The sequence below is a fragment of the Olea europaea genome, chromosome 15 (assembly GCF_002742605.1).
Source record: "Olea europaea var. sylvestris chromosome 15, O_europaea_v1, whole genome shotgun sequence".
NCBI classification, from domain to species: domain Eukaryota; kingdom Viridiplantae; phylum Streptophyta; class Magnoliopsida; order Lamiales; family Oleaceae; genus Olea; species Olea europaea.
Genome location: NC_036251.1, coordinates 10,795,165 through 10,815,262, shown reverse-complemented (window position 1 = coordinate 10,815,262; position 20,098 = coordinate 10,795,165). Strand labels below are relative to the sequence as shown.

Sequence of the window (20,098 nt, the reverse complement as noted above, 5' to 3'; positions counted from 1 at the left end):
TAAAGTCTTTACAAACGAATTTTTCAATATGCTCTATCACGTCAGGGCTGGATTCATTTTTTTCATAAAACAGATGTCAAGTGCACATCTTTCATAAACTGATGACAATAAGACTTGAACACGGAACTTTGTTAGTTTTCGTGGCAATTTATCGTTAATACGATTTGTATAGTATGGATTTATTTTTTCTACAAAACACGTCACCATGAGACTTGAACACAACAACGCACGAATATGCTTCATCACATATAGGCTTGATTTTTATTTTTATTTTTCCATAAAACGGATGTTATAACGTGCGCATCTTTATATTTGGATGACAATGAGAATATTGTTTGCTTTTGCGGCAGTATGAACTATAATTCATCTCAAAGTTTAAAGGTTGTTCTTAACTAAGATTTTAGTGAATTTTAAAAGTCTTTCTAAATTCAGGTATCCATAATTGAGATTTTAATGAATTTTATTAAATTCCATCAAAATTTAGGTGCCCTCAACAAAAATTTTGTTGGATTTCAAGTATCTTCAATAACTCATGGATTTATAAGAATTTCATTAATCGAGAGATTTCAAGCGATTTAGATGGATTTCAATTTTAAAAATAAACATAACGGGCTCTTTCAAAATTTCACTATTTTTAATGAGATTCTATTTAAATCTATAATTCACGAACTTCAGAGAGTTTATGATCTTAGAAAATATATTAAAATCTCAGTTGAGTATATCTAAATTTTAATGAATTATAATAAAATCCATTAAAATTTGAATCGAGATACCTAAATTTAGGACATTTAAAATCCACCAAAATTATATCTGAGGAAACCCGATTAGTCTTCAGTATAATAATAATCATATCAATATATCACTTTTCGATTTTTATGAGTGGAATCTCACTCACTATATATTATGGGCAAAACCCAAAGGGATCGTAAGTAATAAGGCAGATATGGAGCTCCAACACTATCCTTTTCTTTGTATCTTGGTCGTTATCAGCTGCACTGTGATTTCAATTTCAGCAGAAAATTTTCGTAGAAGCCAAATATCAATTCAATTCAATAGGAATAGTTTTCCCTCTGATTTTGTGTTTGGTGCATCCTCGTCTTCCTATCAGGTTACATACTGATTTTATGTTTGGTGCATCCTTGTCTTCCTGTTTATATATATGTTTGCGTCGTGGCATGCAAAATATTGATTATTCCTGATAATGTATACATGATGTTGCAGTATGAAGGAGCAGCAGAAGAGGACGGCAGAGGTCCAAGTATATGGGATGACTTTACACACAAATACCCAGGTCTTGAAAACACCTCTTAGTGTCATTGTGTGTGTGTACACTGCTGGTATTAGGATTTGGTTGGGGGTTGGTTGTTTTAAAGTTTTGAATTGCAATTAGAGATTATAAACGCTATCACGAATTTATTTAAATTAGTATTTCATGTGCACGTAGATGAGCATGAGACTTTAACTTAGGATGTGTCTCTTTCAAATTTATTTAAAAGCTTAAACCTTATAGAGGATGTAGTTCAACACAAAGTTCTTACAATTTATTTTTTCATGTTACTTTTGCTAAACTTTTAATTTATTTGCTTGAAAGAAATCCCAGCATTCTTCAAGATATTTCTGAGTCAATATTTTTTCTTGAATAGATAAATTCCAAGATTCTTTTGTGGTTGATTCATCTTGCTATTCCATGTTCTCCAATGATCCTAATTTCTATTACAATGGAAATTATTATCCAGAATCTAAATGCTTAATTTTGTGAGTTTTCTTGTCAAAATGAGGTTTAATGGCCTTTTCAATTTTGTTACATTTTTATATACGAAATTCACACCACTTTCTTGTCATCTTCTATCTCTCCCAAATTGTAAGATAGAGTAATGGAAGCTATAGGAAGTTGATGAAGCAATGGATTTGAATTTTATTCAAATAATTCCTTCCAATCGACTTTCATACCTTGCCGGTCGGGGTCACCTAATATCGGTGATTCACGACCCATATTTTTCCAACATATTACACTTGCACATGATAGGCTTGATCCAAACAACAAGTGATGACGAATATCATACATTAGATCATTCTCAATGTCCATCTCACAAAAATTCATACGAGTAGCTCACACAATCAGTGAGTAATAATAGAGCTCACGATATTATAAACCTGTTAGGAATATATAGTATCTCTACTAGAGAGATATAGCAAGATATGCTACACCTTGAACTCATTTTTCAACATTAATTCAAATATTTTCAATCTCTCGAATATTTATGGAATCTATATTGTATCAATGTATTCACAATTGTGTTTTATACCCTAAATGGTTAACACAATTGTTTGACTGTTGACTACAAACATAAATATTGGTCAAATAATTATCCTTTCCTATCGAATCTTTCAACTTTAGATTAGATACTTTCCTAGACATGTCCCACCAAATCGAATCAATCATTAGTAACATACTAAAATAGCAATACTAAAATAAAATCTCGAGGAACAATCAAAACTTCAAAGGGCATATATGAGGTTATAAAAACCCCATGCAATGAAAAAGCAGGAATCCATCCATTTATTTTACAAATATTAATCATAAAAACACACTTCATGTGAAATACTTATTACGATATTTTCCCCCCACTCTTAGAGCATGTGTCATATTATTTTAAAATAAATATATTGTACAGATCCTAATTTAGGTATTCACCGATACCTAACTTGGGTTCTCTTTATATCCATTCCTCAAGGTAATCTTAAATAAATAAATAAAACACGATGTGACTACTAAAAAGGATTAATGGATAGCAAAAATCTAGTATCATTAGATGCTCAACACATTTATACCAAATAATTTTTTCGATAGTCAAGATATACACTACAAGATATGCTTCTTTCTACTGTATAAAGAAAAAGTATACAGGTCTAATAATTATTTGTGCTTAACTAAGTCTCATCCTTAGTCAACATCTATATATCTACTCCAATCACAAATTATTCCTTGACAACAAATAAAATAACTGATAGCAAGACCATCTAGGTATCAAAATACCCTCTTATAAGGAAAACAATATTATCTACAACTGGATCCATGGTATGACAAACATTAGGTCAAATTTACACAGTAACATACTTTTCACCCCTAGTTGTACTAGATATGATATTTTGGTTTTCTTTTTTTTTTTTTTTTTTTTTTTTTTGTTATATTTTGGTTTTTTTTTTTTTTTTTTTTTTTTTTTTTTGTGGGTACACTTGTGGAATCCTTGGACATATAAAGAATTATATGGTTGCCTTTTGATATAGAAGTATCAACAAGGTATCGATTCTACAGTTAGAAACATTCTAGAATATTTATAATATACAACTCTTGTGATAGAACAATAAAACTAGAATAATCTTTTAACAAAAATTATATATTTCTGCTAAATTCATGTCCTTCATCTTAAAGATTGAGGACAACCATTTCAAAATTGATTCAATACACCCCTTCTCATGTTTGAGAAATAAAATCTCATCAACATTAAAATTAGAATTATGATCTATTGTTAGACCTTTACGTAAGTACTGTGATCTTCATCTACATGATGAAATTTGTACAAGATTTTGAACCTTGTTAAAACTCAAGTATCATTGTCAAGATGATAGCATCGGGCTGCAAATATAATTATAATGTTACCACGATACTAATAAAACCTTTAACATGAAATCTACGAGTCAATACATGTAAATCTCTTCAATCAATTATCAATTGAGAATGAAAATGCAATCTCTAGGTTTATTTGCTGTAACTCTAAATTTTTACACACTATCATGACTAGCATTGGCGTATAGAATTGAATTTTACTGTCACGAAAAAGGTTTATCCCACTCAATATACTCATATTTAATATAACATTTTTTTTTCCAAAAATCAATATGGACTTTATTTACGATAAACTCAATAGTATTCTACATAATTTTTTTAAGAACCTAGATGTTCTTGATAAACTTAATGTCAAATTACAACTTTCACCACATTTTAGATTTGACTAATTTTCTATTCTCCATCTATATTTCCATCACTTAATTTTTTTCTCTTTATATTTCCATAAGTAGGGTTTTCGTAATCAAGAATAATAGAAATTAGATTGCTCACACTCGGAAACGGTTTTTATGAACCAAGAATAATTGAAATTAGATTACTCCCACTGAAATTAAACCCTTAAAACAACTCATATGTACTTTAACTAATTCATCAAGCACATAATATTAATTTTACAAATATTCTCCAAACTTTTCTTCCTTACGAAGAAAAATATCAAATTCACATTTTTATAATTCAATATCCATTTAAAATTTTACTTATGAACAAGTAAAATTTGGACCATCCTGTGTATCTTATAGAGACATATCTCTTTCTAAACGAACTCGTGTTTCTGAACTCATCGGAAAAAATCAAGAACTTATGTAGTTGATCATGAGTTTAAGATAAACCATATTTGGTTTTTAATATATCCGATACCAATATAATTATGAAAGTACTAACATTGAAGGACTCCATTGAGTAACAATTTGCAGTTAACCAAAACTCTTTCCTAAATGCAAATGCGTAAATTGGACCGCATTATCCCAATCTCATCACATTCATCATTACTCTATTCCATCTACCCAATAAGCCATATACTTTTCGTGAACAAGAAATAGAAAATTTAGTATGAATTTGTCTTTCATTAAATTGATCAGTAAATTTTGTGATAGAGATTTAGGCTCTCAAACAATTCTCAGATTCTTTCATTTCATACTCTTATTTTCACTCTACATCAATGAAGTTTAAATCAATATAATATCTTCAACTTATGAAAATTAGAAGCAAAACTGAAATACATGAATCCATCTATACATGTAAAGAAAAATGAAGTTTCATCTCTACCTCTCTTAGTCATAGCTTGCAAAGAAATCCAAATGGACTAACTTTATAAAAGTTTGGCTCCTATACTCTTTGAATAGTTTTCACAACTCAAAATCTTAAATAATTGTACAAATATCCATAGTCATAATAAACATCATCTCTATGAGTACGAATATAATTACCACATATAAGTCCAAGTTAAAGACCACAACAGTTGAAATTAAGTTTAATGGAGTCTTTGATATTATTGTGATATCATACAGGAGGTCAATTTCTCCAACTTGCAACACTAAGTTGCATTATCAGTCATATAATCATCTATTCCATCTTCATTTTTGTTATATATCTATTTTGTACCAAATCAAAGATTTGATAATAGACTAAAGACACAACTTAATCTTACGTAAAGTAGGTTTCAAACTTTTGAATCCACTATCAACACAGGATAAGACCCAATGTATAGTGTTTGACATGTAAGCAATACTGAGAGTAATATATTCAAATGCAATATCCTTTAATTTAAACACTTGCAAGCTAAGTGATACAAAACTTTATAGTTGAGGCACTTGAACCTTTGCAATATCAATCATGTATAAAACCACTTTCATGTACTTAATAGCCGATATGTTCTTCTTTTTGTTCCTTGGTCAGTTTCCTCATCTATCCTACATTTGCTCTAGCTCATTTAATACTAAAAACTTGAAGTCTTGTACAAACTAGAACATTGCTATACAACCATGTCCTCATGACTTAGCAATGCCAAATCGAATGTCTTTTAACTCAATACAGTGGCTAGTGTCAATAAAGAAAATTAACCCTTCAATTTGTAAGTCACAATAATCTTCAAAGTTCTCAACTATTGAGAAGATACCAATTTTAACTTACTACTCATTTGAAAAAATGTGACCAACTAAAAATTTTACATTGATACAAATTAACGTATACTATAATTCAACATTAGGCACGAAGTCGGAATTTTACTATGTTTTCAAATAATCATCTGTAATCCTATTGTTTCACTATCATACACTTAATTTTATAACGTAAAATTCCATAAGTTTTAAGCGATAATTACATTAATTCTTCCAACCTTAAAACTCTTAGTTGGTGGATTAAATAGTTATATATGAGCTTTTCACTAAATCTTTCAATCATCGATCTATCACCCAACTGACAATCAATAGGCCTAAGAAAGAATCCCACTAATTCAAATGACCTTAGTATTTATAATAATTCATGAAGTAAAAGATATTGTCTAATTCAATATGGCAATTCCAAAATGTTTAAGAGCATAAATACGCATATTTATCCAATTATGGTATCTATCATGATATCACAAATTAATTTTTTATGAAAATAATTCCAAATATAACCGAAAAATAAAACATCATTTTAGTTTTATTGTACAAATTTTCAACATCACATTAATCTCTGCTGCAATGCAATCCTGATGAAGGAAAAGTGACATTAGAATTCTCATATTCCGTTTATCACAAAAAAAAAATACATCCCAAAGACATTCAACTATTTTACTAGATTTTATTTCACTTTCATTTCGTAATTTCAATGAACAAGTAGCATTTTGGCACATTTTATTACCATAGTATTTTAGTATTCTATTTACAATACTCAAAACGTGCATGAAACTAACCGCCTTAGACTAAGCAAGATAAAAGGGAACGTTTCATAATGGATAACGCAACTACGTTAAGACCAGCACTACTCAAGAACGTAAAAGCATGGGAACATTAAAAAAATAATAATAAATAAATAAAAATAAAAATAAAAAATCTTTTGACGCTAAAATCATATTTTTCTGACTTAAATAAAATTTCCAAAAAAGTGTTAAGAAACGGAAGGATTTAAAATACTATCAAATTATTTTTTTTTAATTAAAAAATCGAGAGGATTTTAAAAAATTACATCCCACTACGTAATAGAATCCATAAATAAATATTTAGGATTTAATATATAAATTTTAGATTTTAATTAAGCAAGAAAGTAATTTCTTTCATATTTAAAAAATGTATTTCAAACTTTAAATATATAAAAAAAATACTTTAATCATCCGAAAATATAATATTTATATACTTAAAAAATTCAGAATAATTTATGGATCTTTCACATTCAAAAAATGTATTTTAAACTTAAAATATATATTTACGTACTTAAAAATTCAGAACAATTTATGGATCAAAGCGCAATTTCCAGAGTTGCGAAATACCTCCCACATGCCCGTCGTGCCGTCATGTGGTGGGTGATATTCAGCGCTTGTCTGACGGAGCTTTTTCTCCAAAATTCTGAACACTTTTTTGACCGTTAAAATGTCAAGTGAGACTCAATGTGAGAGCCAAAGTTAACAAAGATGATTGGTTTTGGTCTGCAACGATTCAAAAAGCAATTCTTTTCCCTGAAAAGCGGCTCCAAACAGACACTCAATTTATCTTTTTTAATATTTGGGGAGCCACGCGCCCCTACTCGCACCCAACAGGCGCGTGCATCTTCCCAATGTGTTTTTGTCATTTTCTTGTCGTCCTAATTTGATATTTTGAATTCATATGTTTAATCAAAATACAATAATTTCATACTTAACATCGTGTTTGGGACAACAATCCAATTAAATAGAGAGCAAAGAGGGAAAATTATGCCTTGCTATTTCATGTCCCGAATTCTCTATATTTTAGCACTCTAATGATCTCACTTCCGATTACAATGGAAAGAAATTATTTTTCTCTCCCTAAATTGCAAGACAAAGTAACGGGAGTTACAAGAATTTATGGAATTGATGAGTGCCGAGGGATGTTACGAGTTTTTAATTCTATTCAAACCATTCCTGCCAATCTGATAATAGATCAGGCCAGCTAAGAACGACAACATTCTATAACTGCCTGCAGGTAAAATTGTTGACCACAGCAATGGCGATTTAGCAAATGACTTTTATCATCGCTACAAGGTTTGCTTTTTTAATATTTCAATACTCAATCATTTACATTATATAAATATAAATGTGATTTTAAAGTTTTTAATGCTCAATCATTCAGCTACATGGAATAACTAACGGCTTGTAATAGTCAAATGCAATTGTTAATAATTATAATTAGAAAAATATTCCTTCAGATAGAGTTGCATACGCTTATTAGGAATTATGGTAACTTGCAGGAAGATGTAAAGCTGATGGAATTTATTGGACTCAATGCCTTCAGATTTTCTATCTCATGGTCACGAATTTTACCACGTAAGTTCATGTCCTGAAATTACTCGAAATTTGAAATTCTGGAAGACTCAATTAAAAAAATAAATAAATAAAAGTATTACAAAATGTTTTATTTGTTCTGTCAAATTATATTTAATCAATAACACTCATCCCAAAATAAGATAATCATATAGAAAAATAATAAGAATGAGGTTCTTAGATCAGACCAGACTGACCTCAAATTTAGGCTTGAATTTGTACTGTACATTGTTCAATGCAAAACTGCTTATTAAAATCATAATTATGGAAGGAAAGTCTTTTCTTAATTATATAAATGACTGCCTTCTGTGTCATAGTAGATTGGCTTTTACAATTTCGAAGCATATATATCTGAGGGAATCAGAAGCTTAGATGGCTGGCCTCTTATTTGTTTAAGGTATTTACGACGAAGGGAATTCTCCTAAGGTATTTAGACTAGAAGGAATCTAAGCTGATGATCAATCTCTTGTACGTTTCGAGTTATAGGCCGGAGGGTATATTCCTAAGGCATTTGAGTTGGAGTGGGTATGAGACTTTTAAAAGAATTTATTTCTCATTTGTTACTAGGCATTTATGCAAGATGGTACACGAAGTTCAGATAATTGACTTCTTACTTAATGCTTTTCTTTTATTCTGAAGAATTTTTATCGGAGGGGATCTTAAGCTTGATCTTCTGTATAAGAAACAATGATATTCTGTGTTCATTCAGCTGAAGATGTATTTTTTCTCGAAAATATTCTTTCAATCTCCAAGATATTTGACTTCAGCTACTCTTTCAATTCGAGGTCTTTTCTTTGAGAGGGACGTTCTTTCAATCACTCGAATTTCGGTATCATATATATTACGAGGCATTTAGGCTTGATAGAGTCCGAAACTTGCATAATTAGGTTCTTATTTAGCTCGAGTCATCTACATCGGAGGAAATCTTCCTAAGTTACTTGAGCCGAATGGATTTTGAAGCTATGAATGACCTATTATGTATTCCGAGTCATTTATGTCAGAGGGAATCTTGTTGATGCATTTAATTAGTTGAAAATAACACAATGAATAATATGAAAGCAATAAAAAACACAATAATTGCTTACGGAGAAAACCCAACTAGGTAAAAATTCAGTATCAAGCCAGTAACCTCTACTATAGAGAATAATGAACTTACAGTACGATCCAACCTAGAAATCCCACTAGACCTGTCAGTGACCCCCCCCCCCTAATGTGAGTGTCGGTCAGGGCCTCTGTCTCTCTTTCTGGCAGAGGAGCTCTATCCTTTATTCATGGAACGACAATTAATTTAATATTTTCATACACTCTTAATATACGGGGATTTGGAACTATATTTTAGGGTGGGCTAGAATTTAGATCTTAATGAATTCTCCTAAGGTATTTAGACTAGAAGGAATCTAAGCTGATGATCAATCTCTTATATGTTTCGAGTTATAGGCCAGAGGGTATATTCCTAAGTTGGAGTGGATCTGAGTCTTAAAAGAACTTGTTTCTTATTTGTTACTCGGCATTTATGCAAGATGGTACACGAAGTTCAGATAATTGACTTCATACTTATTGCTTTTCTTTTATTCCGAAGAATTTTTATCGGAGAGAATCTGAAGCTTGATCTTCTGTATAAGAAACAACGATATTCGGTGTTCATTCAGCTGAAGATGTATTTTTTATCGAGGATATTCTTTCAATATCCAAGATATTTGACTTCAGTTACTCTTTCATTCCGAGGTCTTTTCTTTAAGAGTAATATTCTTTCAACCACTCGAATTTCGGTATCATATATATTACGAGGCATTTAGGCTTGATAGAGTCCAAAACTTGCATAATTAGGTTCTTATTTAGTTCGAGTCATCTACATTGAGGAAATCTTCCTAAGTTAATGGAGTCGAATGGATTTTGAAGCTAAGAATGACCTATTATATATTCCGAGTCATTTATGTCAGAGGTAATCTTCTTGACGCATTTTAGTTAAAAAGAACACAATGTAATTATATGAAAGTAATAAAGAACACAAGAATTGCTCATCGAAAAAACCCAACTAGATAAAAAAATCCAGGACTAAGCCAATAACCTCTACTATAAACAATAATGAACTTACAATACAATCCAATCTAGAAATCTCACTAGACTTTGTCAGTGGCCCCACCCCCTAATGTGAGAGTCGGTCAAGACCTCTGTCACTCTTTTTTTGGCGAGGAGCTCTGTCCTTTATTCATGGAATGACAATTAATTTTATATTTTCACACTCTCTTAATATACGGGGATTTGGAACTATATTTTAGGGTGGGCTAGAATTTAGATCTTAATGGATTCCGGATTATAAGATGGCTTAAATTTGTTTTAAACTAATTTTATGTCGTAAAAAAATTAAACCGGTTTTATGAGGTAAAGAAACTAAAAAATTGGCTCAAACTTTAGGGTAAGGTACACCCGCATTTAATAATTATAATTAAAAAAAAAAAGGTTAGCCCCTATTTATAGATTTATTATATTACACATAAAATAATTTATTTTCATTTTAAAAATACATAAGCAAATAATCTACTAATCATTCACATAGTAGATTATAAATTAATGATAAAAACTAATCATCATTTTTCATCTTATTCTTTTATTCTTGGTGTTTCCTTTTTAAACTTTAAATTTCATTTATGCAGATGGAAAGTTAAGTAAAGGAATAAATAAAGAAGGAATCGCCTTCTACAACAATCTCATTAATGAGCTTCTATCAAAGGGTTAGATATCACTTTATTACCTTCTCCATTCCCTCTAAATCTCTCTCTAAGATACATAAATGTGATCCATTCATTTCATCAATACGTATACAGCCTTTTCCAACACTCTTTCATTGGGATCTTCCTCAAGCCCTTGAAGATGAGTATGGTGGCTTTCTAAGTCCTCGCATTGTGTAAGTAAAACTATAATTCTTTTAGAAAATAAATTATTACAATATTTGGTACTTTTAGCTCCTGTTATTTGACTAAAAATCAAATTTTTAATAAATTTTAATAAAAATTGTGAAAATATGTGACTGAAAAATTGATAAAAGTTGTGGGTTCCATGTAATGTACAACATTACCCAATAATGAATTCTATCAATGATTGTTCATATTATTCAAATTCTAATCACTTTTAATATTCTATATTAAAAGAGTTAAAGCCCAAATGCTAAACATCCAAATTATATGGGTAGCACCGGAGTCAAATATTTTTCATTATAGAGTCAAAAAATACATTGTGAATATTTTATTATTTATTATTTATTATTTTTTAATTTTTAATTTTATTTTTATAAATAACATAACAATGACAGTGAGTCGAGACTTTATATGAGAACATAGGTGGTCTAGTGGCTAAATAGGGACAATGATCCCCTACAAAAGCTGAACTAAACAATTCTTGCAATGCAAAATAAAGCTTACTTCTTAATGAGAATTTCTCCTTTTTGACAATATTTTAGCAATTATTCTACTAAACTTCCCTTAGTTGATCTATAATTACCACGTCGGTTATAGTAATCAACCAATCTCCCAAGTCACCCAGTTAGCTCCTAACCGACTTAAGAGTGATCTAAGATGGTCTGATTGGCGAATTACTTCGGACGAATGGTTGCATGAACATGTCAATTTGCAAGCCATGACATCTGTCAGCTTTATTCTTAGTTAATCATCTTTGGGGTTGAGCTTAGTGTGACTAATGTGAGCTGGTAGCATTGGCTTATTTTTTTGTGAGTTATTATAAAAGGTAGAGTTCCAACTCTCATATGCAACTTCCTATGGTGTAATATTGTGGTCAATGTCTTATAAAAGTTTCGTAGAGTTCCCTTAAAGTTTTCGAATGTAGTATAAAAATAATGAGAATCAAAAAGGATTTTTGAGTTTCGAAGAAATATTTCTTAAAAGTTGTCTAAAACGGAAACATTAGCATCTTAAAAGTTTTTGTGAGACCTAGATGACGATTATTTTCATGTGACACTCATAGCATGTTTGGTGTAATGTAATGGATAATATAGGACCCCACAATGATATATAAGAATCTTAACTTCTTTTTCCTACTTATTCCCCATTTGGTAGGAATTAAAATCAGATTTTTAGTAGATTTTGATAAAATTTAAATGTGTAGTTAAAAATTTGTAAGTCTCATGAAATATGTGGTTAAAATTAATTATTGACTTCGAAATAAATTAAAACTTAGATTTTAATCCCTTTCCAAACACGAACTTAATATTATCGAGTATTCCGCATCACACTTTTGCCTCTATTGTAATCCATTAAAAAAAAAAGATAAAATAAAATTGAGAAAGATCAACGAGTTCTTTAAATCAACTGGCAAATCTTGGCCGAGACAGTTAACACTTTGAAAATCTCTTTTTTCCCCTCCAAGTTTAAGACTATTGACAAGTTAAGTGGACCTCAAGTTCAAGATTATCCTAAAATGCTAAAAATATTCACTATTTGAAGCCTTCTTTTGGTAGTAAAATAAAAGGACTTAACCGAAACTCTGATATTATCAAAACTCTGCTCGGTATATCTAGATTAGCTATAATTATCGAGTTCATATTTCATAAGATATCAATACAACATGTAATTTAAATCGATTGTATGTTCTTGGAATCTACCAGTCGACATCATTATAAGAAACTCTTTAACATAAGAAACCTAAAGATCTTCCCGAAAATTAGATTTTCATACCCTACATTTTTGTCAAAACAACACAGTTTGCAGTGGCCTATTATTGATTTTTTTTTTTTTTAAAATCACAGAATATTTTTCAAAACATCTAATTAATTAATTTCATGTTTTTCCGATAGGGATGATTTTCGAGATTTTGCAGATGTTTGTTTCAAAGAATTTGGTGATAGGGTTAAGCACTGGGTGACAATGAATGAGCCATACATATTTACATTAGGTGGTTATGACTTGGGTAAATTGGCTCCTGGACGCTGTTCGTCTTGGATGAACAATGGCTGTCCTGCTGGAAACTCCGCCACTGAGCCTTACATTGTTGCTCACGTTATGCTCCTTTGTCATGCCCAAACAGTCAAATTATACAGGGAAAAATACAAGGTGGGTACAACCCCTTTATTGTCTTTCCCCTTAACCTTTGCATACCTTCAATAAAGTTTTGGTGGTCTATCTTATTAAATTGGAGTTATCTAAGAATGTTGTTTATAGATCATGATACGAATACGACGGTATACGATGCAGGACAAATATGTGAATAATAATAAAATGGTTTTATTCATAACACACAAATAAATATTGCTTGAATTTCGTTGAAATAGACATGAAAAATATTGAAATTCACTGGATGACGAAAAATTGAAGTATTATAATTCGAAAAAATGGTTGTAGGATTTTCAAAGCCTTAACACATACTTAAAGAGTCAAAACTAAACCCTAATTCGGTAAACTAATCCAAATAGAACTAGAAAATTGTGAAAATGACGATAATATCCTTAAACTGACTCAAAACAGAAGAATACTAAAATGGACTCCTAAACGATGGAATTTGACTTCGAAAGTTTGACGAAAATGCCCTTGTACTCGTTGTTGTATATCTTACACTAGAGTTGAAATTTAAGCACATTTGGTAGGCACAACTTATTTCTCCTCTTTTTTAATTGATTTATGATCTTTTCTTTTTAATTGTTCCACATAAGTTTTTATTCCAATTAATTATTGATATTGTTGATTTTACATATATAGACGTCTCAGAAGGGCCAGATTGGTATAGTACTGATCTCGTTCTGGTTTGTGCCCTATTCCAAAAGCCAAGCAGATGTGAGGGCAGCTCAACGGGCCCTTGATTTTATGTATGGATGGTGAGTACAACGTTAAAGAGACATTCACGTTTCTTTTACGAGAGAAGTCCCTGTTTGATTTTCTTTCATTTATTTTCATTTATTTTTCATACTCATTTTCAACCACACATTCACACAATAAAATATTCTATGCATAAATCCAAAATTTTTCTTTACTTTTTTACCTCACATTTTCCAAAAAATACCATTCAAAACTATATTCTTTAAATTTTAAGGCCGCCAAACAGGGTCTCAATATACGGGTAATAATTATATATTGGTATATTCGAGTATAAGAAACTTATTAATAAGTGAGTTTCAATTGAAAAATGACTTGAAATAACGTTTAGTGTTTGATGGTAGTTGTATAGAGGAAGTTACATATCTTAAGTATCTTGAAATTGTTTTCTCATAAATTGTAACTAAGTTTTTGTCTAGTAACGATTTTGCTCCAATTTTAATTCAACTTTTGACCGTTGGTATGCTAGATGGGTTTTAGTTCTGAGGCAATTAATGACGTCATAGAAACCATTTTACCGAAATGCCCTTTTGTATTGAAGAATGAAATGAGAGTAAAAGGATGCATTTGTCATTCTATCTAATTCATTCAAAAATTGTGGCTTTAACCACTGATAATGGCACCGTATAACAGCTGCAAAGACACTAAAAAAAAAAAGCTCGAAAGGCTCCTAAACAAGACTTTAATTGGGATCTTTTGATGTTGTTTTGAAGGTTTTTGGATCCATTAACATACGGAGATTATCCAAAAAGCATGCGTACCCTCGTTGGTGATCGCTTACCGAATTTCACAGATGAAGAAGCCAATTTAGTGAAGGGCTCCTATGATTTCTTGGGACTCAATTACTATACTTCATTCTATGCTGCCGATCTTCCTTCAGCAAATCCTATTAACATCAGCATGACATCAGATTCTAAAACTAATCTTACAAGTAAGTTCACATATTACCTTCTAATTATTTGCTCGTAGTTCATGTTAAGAAGAGATTTTTGCACTATTTAACATTTCTTCTTATAATTCCGTTTCCCCTTATTTTGCAGGCGACAGAAATGGAAAATTCATCGGTAATTCGGTATGTTATGATTTTCAAAAAAAATTCTAATTTGAAGAGCATAATCTCACTTAGAAAATTACAACGTAAAATAGGTTGGATTGAATTGGCATAACCATATTTTTTGTCGAACCATGGAGGAAAACAATGTTTTGAATAATATTTTTTAGGAGAATGTACAGTTAAAAATAAGAAAAAATTTTGAATTTTATGTGCAGAATATTTTATTATACTAATGTATGATTGAAAATGAGTAAATATATAATAAATAAATAAATAAGAGTTTGAAAATAATAGTTATCAAACATGGGTTTAATTTTTTCAACTTCTTATTTGAATTTTACGAATAAGATAACAATTAAAAAAATTATTAACATTTTTCGTTCAAAATTATTGAAAGATGACAAATAACTGATATTATTATTTTTTTATGTACATCTTAAATAATTCATAGACAGGTATACCTGAGTTTCGTGTGTATCCAAGAGGACTTAAAGATCTCCTTATCTACACAAAGCAAAAGTACAAGAATCCATCTATTTATATCACAGAATGTGGTGAGAATTAAAATATAGAATTAAGCTATTTGTACTTGTTGGCTTACACTTTGGTTTACTCGACCCCACTCCTCCTCTCCCATGGGGTCGGATCCCACGTGGGAGGAGGTGAGGTCAGGTAACCCAAAGTGTAAAACTAAATCCTGTACTCCATTTGAATTTTTAAATGTCATTTTTCATCAAGTTTGAAACTCTGGAATTGCTGGTAGGAATGAGCGAAGCTAATATTACTACAATTGAGCGAGGGACCAATGATCCACAAAGGATAAGATTTTACCGTCGTCATCTTTTGGCCATCAGGCAAGCCATTAAGTGAGTATATTTTCTAGCTTTTATTCATTCTCTATTTGCCTTTCGAGTTTATTTTTGAGTCCAAACATGAAATTTGTATGATATGTAGTTGGATGGCATAATTTTTAACTCTAATTGTGTTGAATATAATGTATAAAATATATTCACTGAATTTGAAATTTATCGAACATGTGTTGCATAAGTGAAAATTACTTTCGTTAAGAATTTAATAGATATTAACCGATTTTATTTAAATGTTTATTTTAAACTTTTTAGTACCTAAAATACTATATGTAAACTTCAAGAAACAAATCTTTACTAGAACATAGCTACATGTATACTATGGTGTACACTTTAGTTTATACTTTGTGATGTGTCATTATCCTATTGGACAATTTAAATTTCAAACAGTTTTTTATCCAATTGATACTTGGCAACCATGCAAGTGTCAACTAAAGTGTCAAAAATCAATGTACAAATAGCAAAAGCGTCTTTACTATGAATGCAACTGGTTTGAGATCTATTAATAGATTTATCCAACTAGGATTAAAATTGAGTTGGAAGTAAACTTTTAATTAAATTCAAGTATTTAGTTAAGGGAATTGCTTATGCATCATGATACACTTTCCAAGTTAGAGTATGGTTAACACTATCTCATTTTTTTATTTTATTTTATTTATTTATTTTTTATTTTTTTTTAAATTTGGACAGAGAAGGCGTTGATGTAAAGGGCTTCTTCCCATGGTCACTTTTAGATAATTTCGAGTGGAATTCTGGATACAACCAAAAGTTTGGATTAATTTACGTGGACCGAGCTAATGAACTCAAAAGATACATTAAGAAGTCTGCTCTATGGTTCAAGAAATTTCTTAATTAAATCCATATTATTTTTTTTTATTTTTTATTTTTTTATTTTTTTGGGGCTAATACATCCTTACCCAGGCTGGGTATTTAGGCCAAATGGATTGAGGATGAACTGCCTTACCTACATTACGAACGATCAATCTTGAAATTTATTTTAATTATTTTTTAAGAAAGTTAAAATCACGAAATTTTATTCATTATATCAAGTTCCAGATTGCTACAATACATTGAAGGATAAGATCTGTTAAATCAATAACATTAAATATTGAGGGAAAAGTGAAAAATGAGGTAAGGATTTCCTGCTTAATTGAATGAATGAATGAAGATACAAGAAAAATAAGCATTAAATAATCATACACGCAAATGAATAAAATGATTAATCTACCGTCAAGATAAAATTAATATATTTATTTACATCTCCACTCAAACTCATGATACTACTACAAGAAGTATCGAGAGTTCACCAATAAGAAAATGAAGCCAGGAAATGGAATGTGAACAAACGGTAATGTGATAGTGATAAGCTGTTGATGATGCCAAATGACATGATAATCAATCTCAATATATTTAGTCCTCTCATGAAATATCAGTTTACGCATAATTTGAATAGCACTCTAATTGTCAAAATACAATGGAGCAGATCGTCAAAGAAATACACTCATATTTACAAGCAAACAATGTAACTAAACTATCTCACAAGTAATAGAAGCATGGCATGATAGTCTACTTCTATGGAATACTAGAAACAATATCTTGCTTCTTATCTTCTAAGAAATAAGAGAATCACCAAGAAAGACATAGATGCCAGAAATAGACCGACGATCTATAGGATTAGTAGCCCAAACAGCATCAAAATGTGCTCGCACTTCTAATGAAGAAGTGGATGAAAGTAAAAAGGATCTAAAATCGAGTACCCTAAAGATACATCAAAATGCAATGAACAACTGCCAGTGAATTGTAGTAGGCAATGTATCAAATTGACTAACTATATGAATAGCATGTGCAATATCTGAGGTATACTTCATCAACAAATAGAAGTAATCTCTATAAAAGTGTGAACTGTAGTCATTTTTGTAACGGTACAAAAGCCTCCTCATAATTGATACCATACTCCTGAGATTACCTCTTCGCAACTAGTCAGCTTTACTTTTCAACATATCCATCTAACTTGGTTTTTGATTTTATAAACCTAACCAAAACCAATTGCTCGTTTTACCTAGCGATAAAGATACCAAATCCCAATGATGTGCCTGATGCAGAGCAGTAAGTTCCTTTGCCATAGCCTCATGCTGAACTAGGTCACAAACTACCTCTCTATAGAACAAAAGCCAGAAAAACAATGAATAGAAGCTAAAAAAGAAACGAAAGAACTAGAGTAAAAAAAGTAAGCAAAATCTACTAATTGAATGGACTTATAAGTACGCGGTTAGCAATAAAGAGGAAGAGCCAAAATCTCAAAAGGTGATTAGGCAACCATAGGAGCAGAGGGAACACCTGATGTATTAGGAGTCAAAGTACCAATATCTTCAAAACTATTAGTGGAAACCCTACAAGAATCATGATTTGAAGTGGCAGTAGATATGTGTGGAGCAAGAGGTAGGAAATTTTCATTATCAATAGTGAATAGATCAATGTTAATAAGATCAAACTTAGTCATATTATGAAAATTAGCAGGAATAGAAAAGAAAGGTATATGTTAAATATACATATCATGATGAGAGACATATAGTTTTTGAATAACTGGATCAAAACAACAATATCCCTTTTATCTTGTACCACAACCCAAAAAGACACAAATAGCTGATCTAGAGAATAATTTAATATGCTCAACATAAGATCGAAGGATAAAATAGGTACAGCCAAGACACGCAAAGAAGAATAATCAAAAGCATATCCATAAAATTTCTCAAAATGAAACAAGCCTGAATTGTGTGAGGTTGAGATCCTAGTAATCAAATGGAAAGTAGTAAGAACTACTTCTCGTTAGAACTCACAGTGAATAGAAGTAGAGAGTAAAAGGGAATGGTCGTTGATAAGAGTAAAAGGACTACTATCAGCTTACGTGGGACAACATAACCCCCATCCCAGGAGATTTCAATTGGAATAAAGTGGCAGAGATCCTATTGGGGCGACAAAATGCATGGCCACTCCCCACCACTGAATGTCACTAGATTGAGCTAACACGGTCTATAGCCGTCTTGTGGCTGTTCATGTGCCATAACATTGAGTCAACCTCGCATAGGACCACATTCACAGATCCCACAGCCGGGTTCATATATCACTTGGTATGGGGAAATAAGATCGATCTCGCCACTCTCTGCTATAATCAGATCCATCATGTGGGTACTCTAGGAGACAGGCACAGTTCAATGATTTTTTCCAGCCTCATCTCCGGCATATGCATGGCTGCTGGCACCAATATCATACCAGGGGAGGCACCTGCTAAACCCAGCCCTCCTATAAAGCGCAGTACACTGGAGGCTCAAAATAGAGCCAAGATAAAGCATGAAAATCAAGAGAATGAGCGCCGCAGGCGGGAAGAAAAGCAGGGTCAGGTGCCTGCAGATCAAGAGATGCCACAAGGTCCACCACCACAAATTGAGGTGGACACACAGTTGTGGCGACAGATATTCACCACCACCACGGGAACCAACCGCGACATACAGGGTCTTCAGCAGGCTATGGGGGCTTTGACGACTGACATGCAGACACCCCAACGTGACATCCGCTCTGCCACAGATATGGCAAGAGCCGCTCACCTGGACTATGAACAGTCAACTAAGTATGTATGTGGGTCGGGTGGATAGCGTCCAGATACGAATGAATGAGACTCGGAGCGTCTGGGTTGCATGGAGACGTGTTGGCGGAATCCAAGATGAGATGGCACAACAGTCAGTGATTATGAGAGAGATTTTAGCGGGCCTACCTCCACCTCCAGATGATGGTACAGCAAGACCCATCTTTCCACCACCACCTCCATATTGATTAGGGGAGTATTGTTTACTCTTTCTGATTTTATTTATTTATTTATTTTGAGATTGTATTTCAATTATGTCTTTCAACTTTTGTTAATTATTCATTGAGAACAATGTATTAACTAAGTTTGGGGCTGACATAATTTTGGACATTTTTTCCTCACTTTGCATAAATTCATCAATATTTGTGTTTCATCAGTATATATTTTTCATTTTTACATATTGTGTACTTGACAAGTGTTACAAAAAAATTATAAATAAATAAATAAATTAAAAAAATTTCATTTTATCCAATTTACTTTATTTTCTTTCATGAGTGCTTGTGTAGGTTTGATAACCTTGCCGGCTATGATGTAATTATTGGACTGGTGTAACTTACAAAATTGAGGATATAGTGCTGAATAGATTAACCAATACTTGTGATGCAATACTTGAC

At 31.4% G+C, this 20,098-nt stretch overlaps 1 protein-coding gene across 1 annotated transcript in view; it reads left to right on the top strand.

Moving 5' to 3' along the window:
• LOC111411221 (beta-glucosidase 12-like) overlaps positions 1–16,729 on the top strand; it is a 26,389-nt gene extending 9,660 nt beyond the window's left edge. Inside the window, exons 2-16 of the mRNA XM_023041776.1 lie at positions 433–516; positions 676–716; positions 991–1,108; positions 1,222–1,291; positions 7,768–7,826; positions 8,033–8,108; positions 10,760–10,837; positions 10,923–11,010; positions 12,913–13,168; positions 13,811–13,926; positions 14,638–14,855; positions 14,965–14,996; positions 15,430–15,532; positions 15,742–15,844; positions 16,535–16,729. Of these exons, the coding sequence (XP_022897544.1) occupies positions 433–516; positions 676–716; positions 991–1,108; positions 1,222–1,291; positions 7,768–7,826; positions 8,033–8,108; positions 10,760–10,837; positions 10,923–11,010; positions 12,913–13,168; positions 13,811–13,926; positions 14,638–14,855; positions 14,965–14,996; positions 15,430–15,532; positions 15,742–15,844; positions 16,535–16,700 (1,608 nt within the window). The 3' untranslated portion in view covers positions 16,701–16,729. The remainder of the gene's footprint in view (positions 1–432; positions 517–675; positions 717–990; positions 1,109–1,221; positions 1,292–7,767; positions 7,827–8,032; positions 8,109–10,759; positions 10,838–10,922; positions 11,011–12,912; positions 13,169–13,810; positions 13,927–14,637; positions 14,856–14,964; positions 14,997–15,429; positions 15,533–15,741; positions 15,845–16,534) is intronic.
• The last annotated feature ends 3,369 nt before the right edge of the window (positions 16,730–20,098 follow it).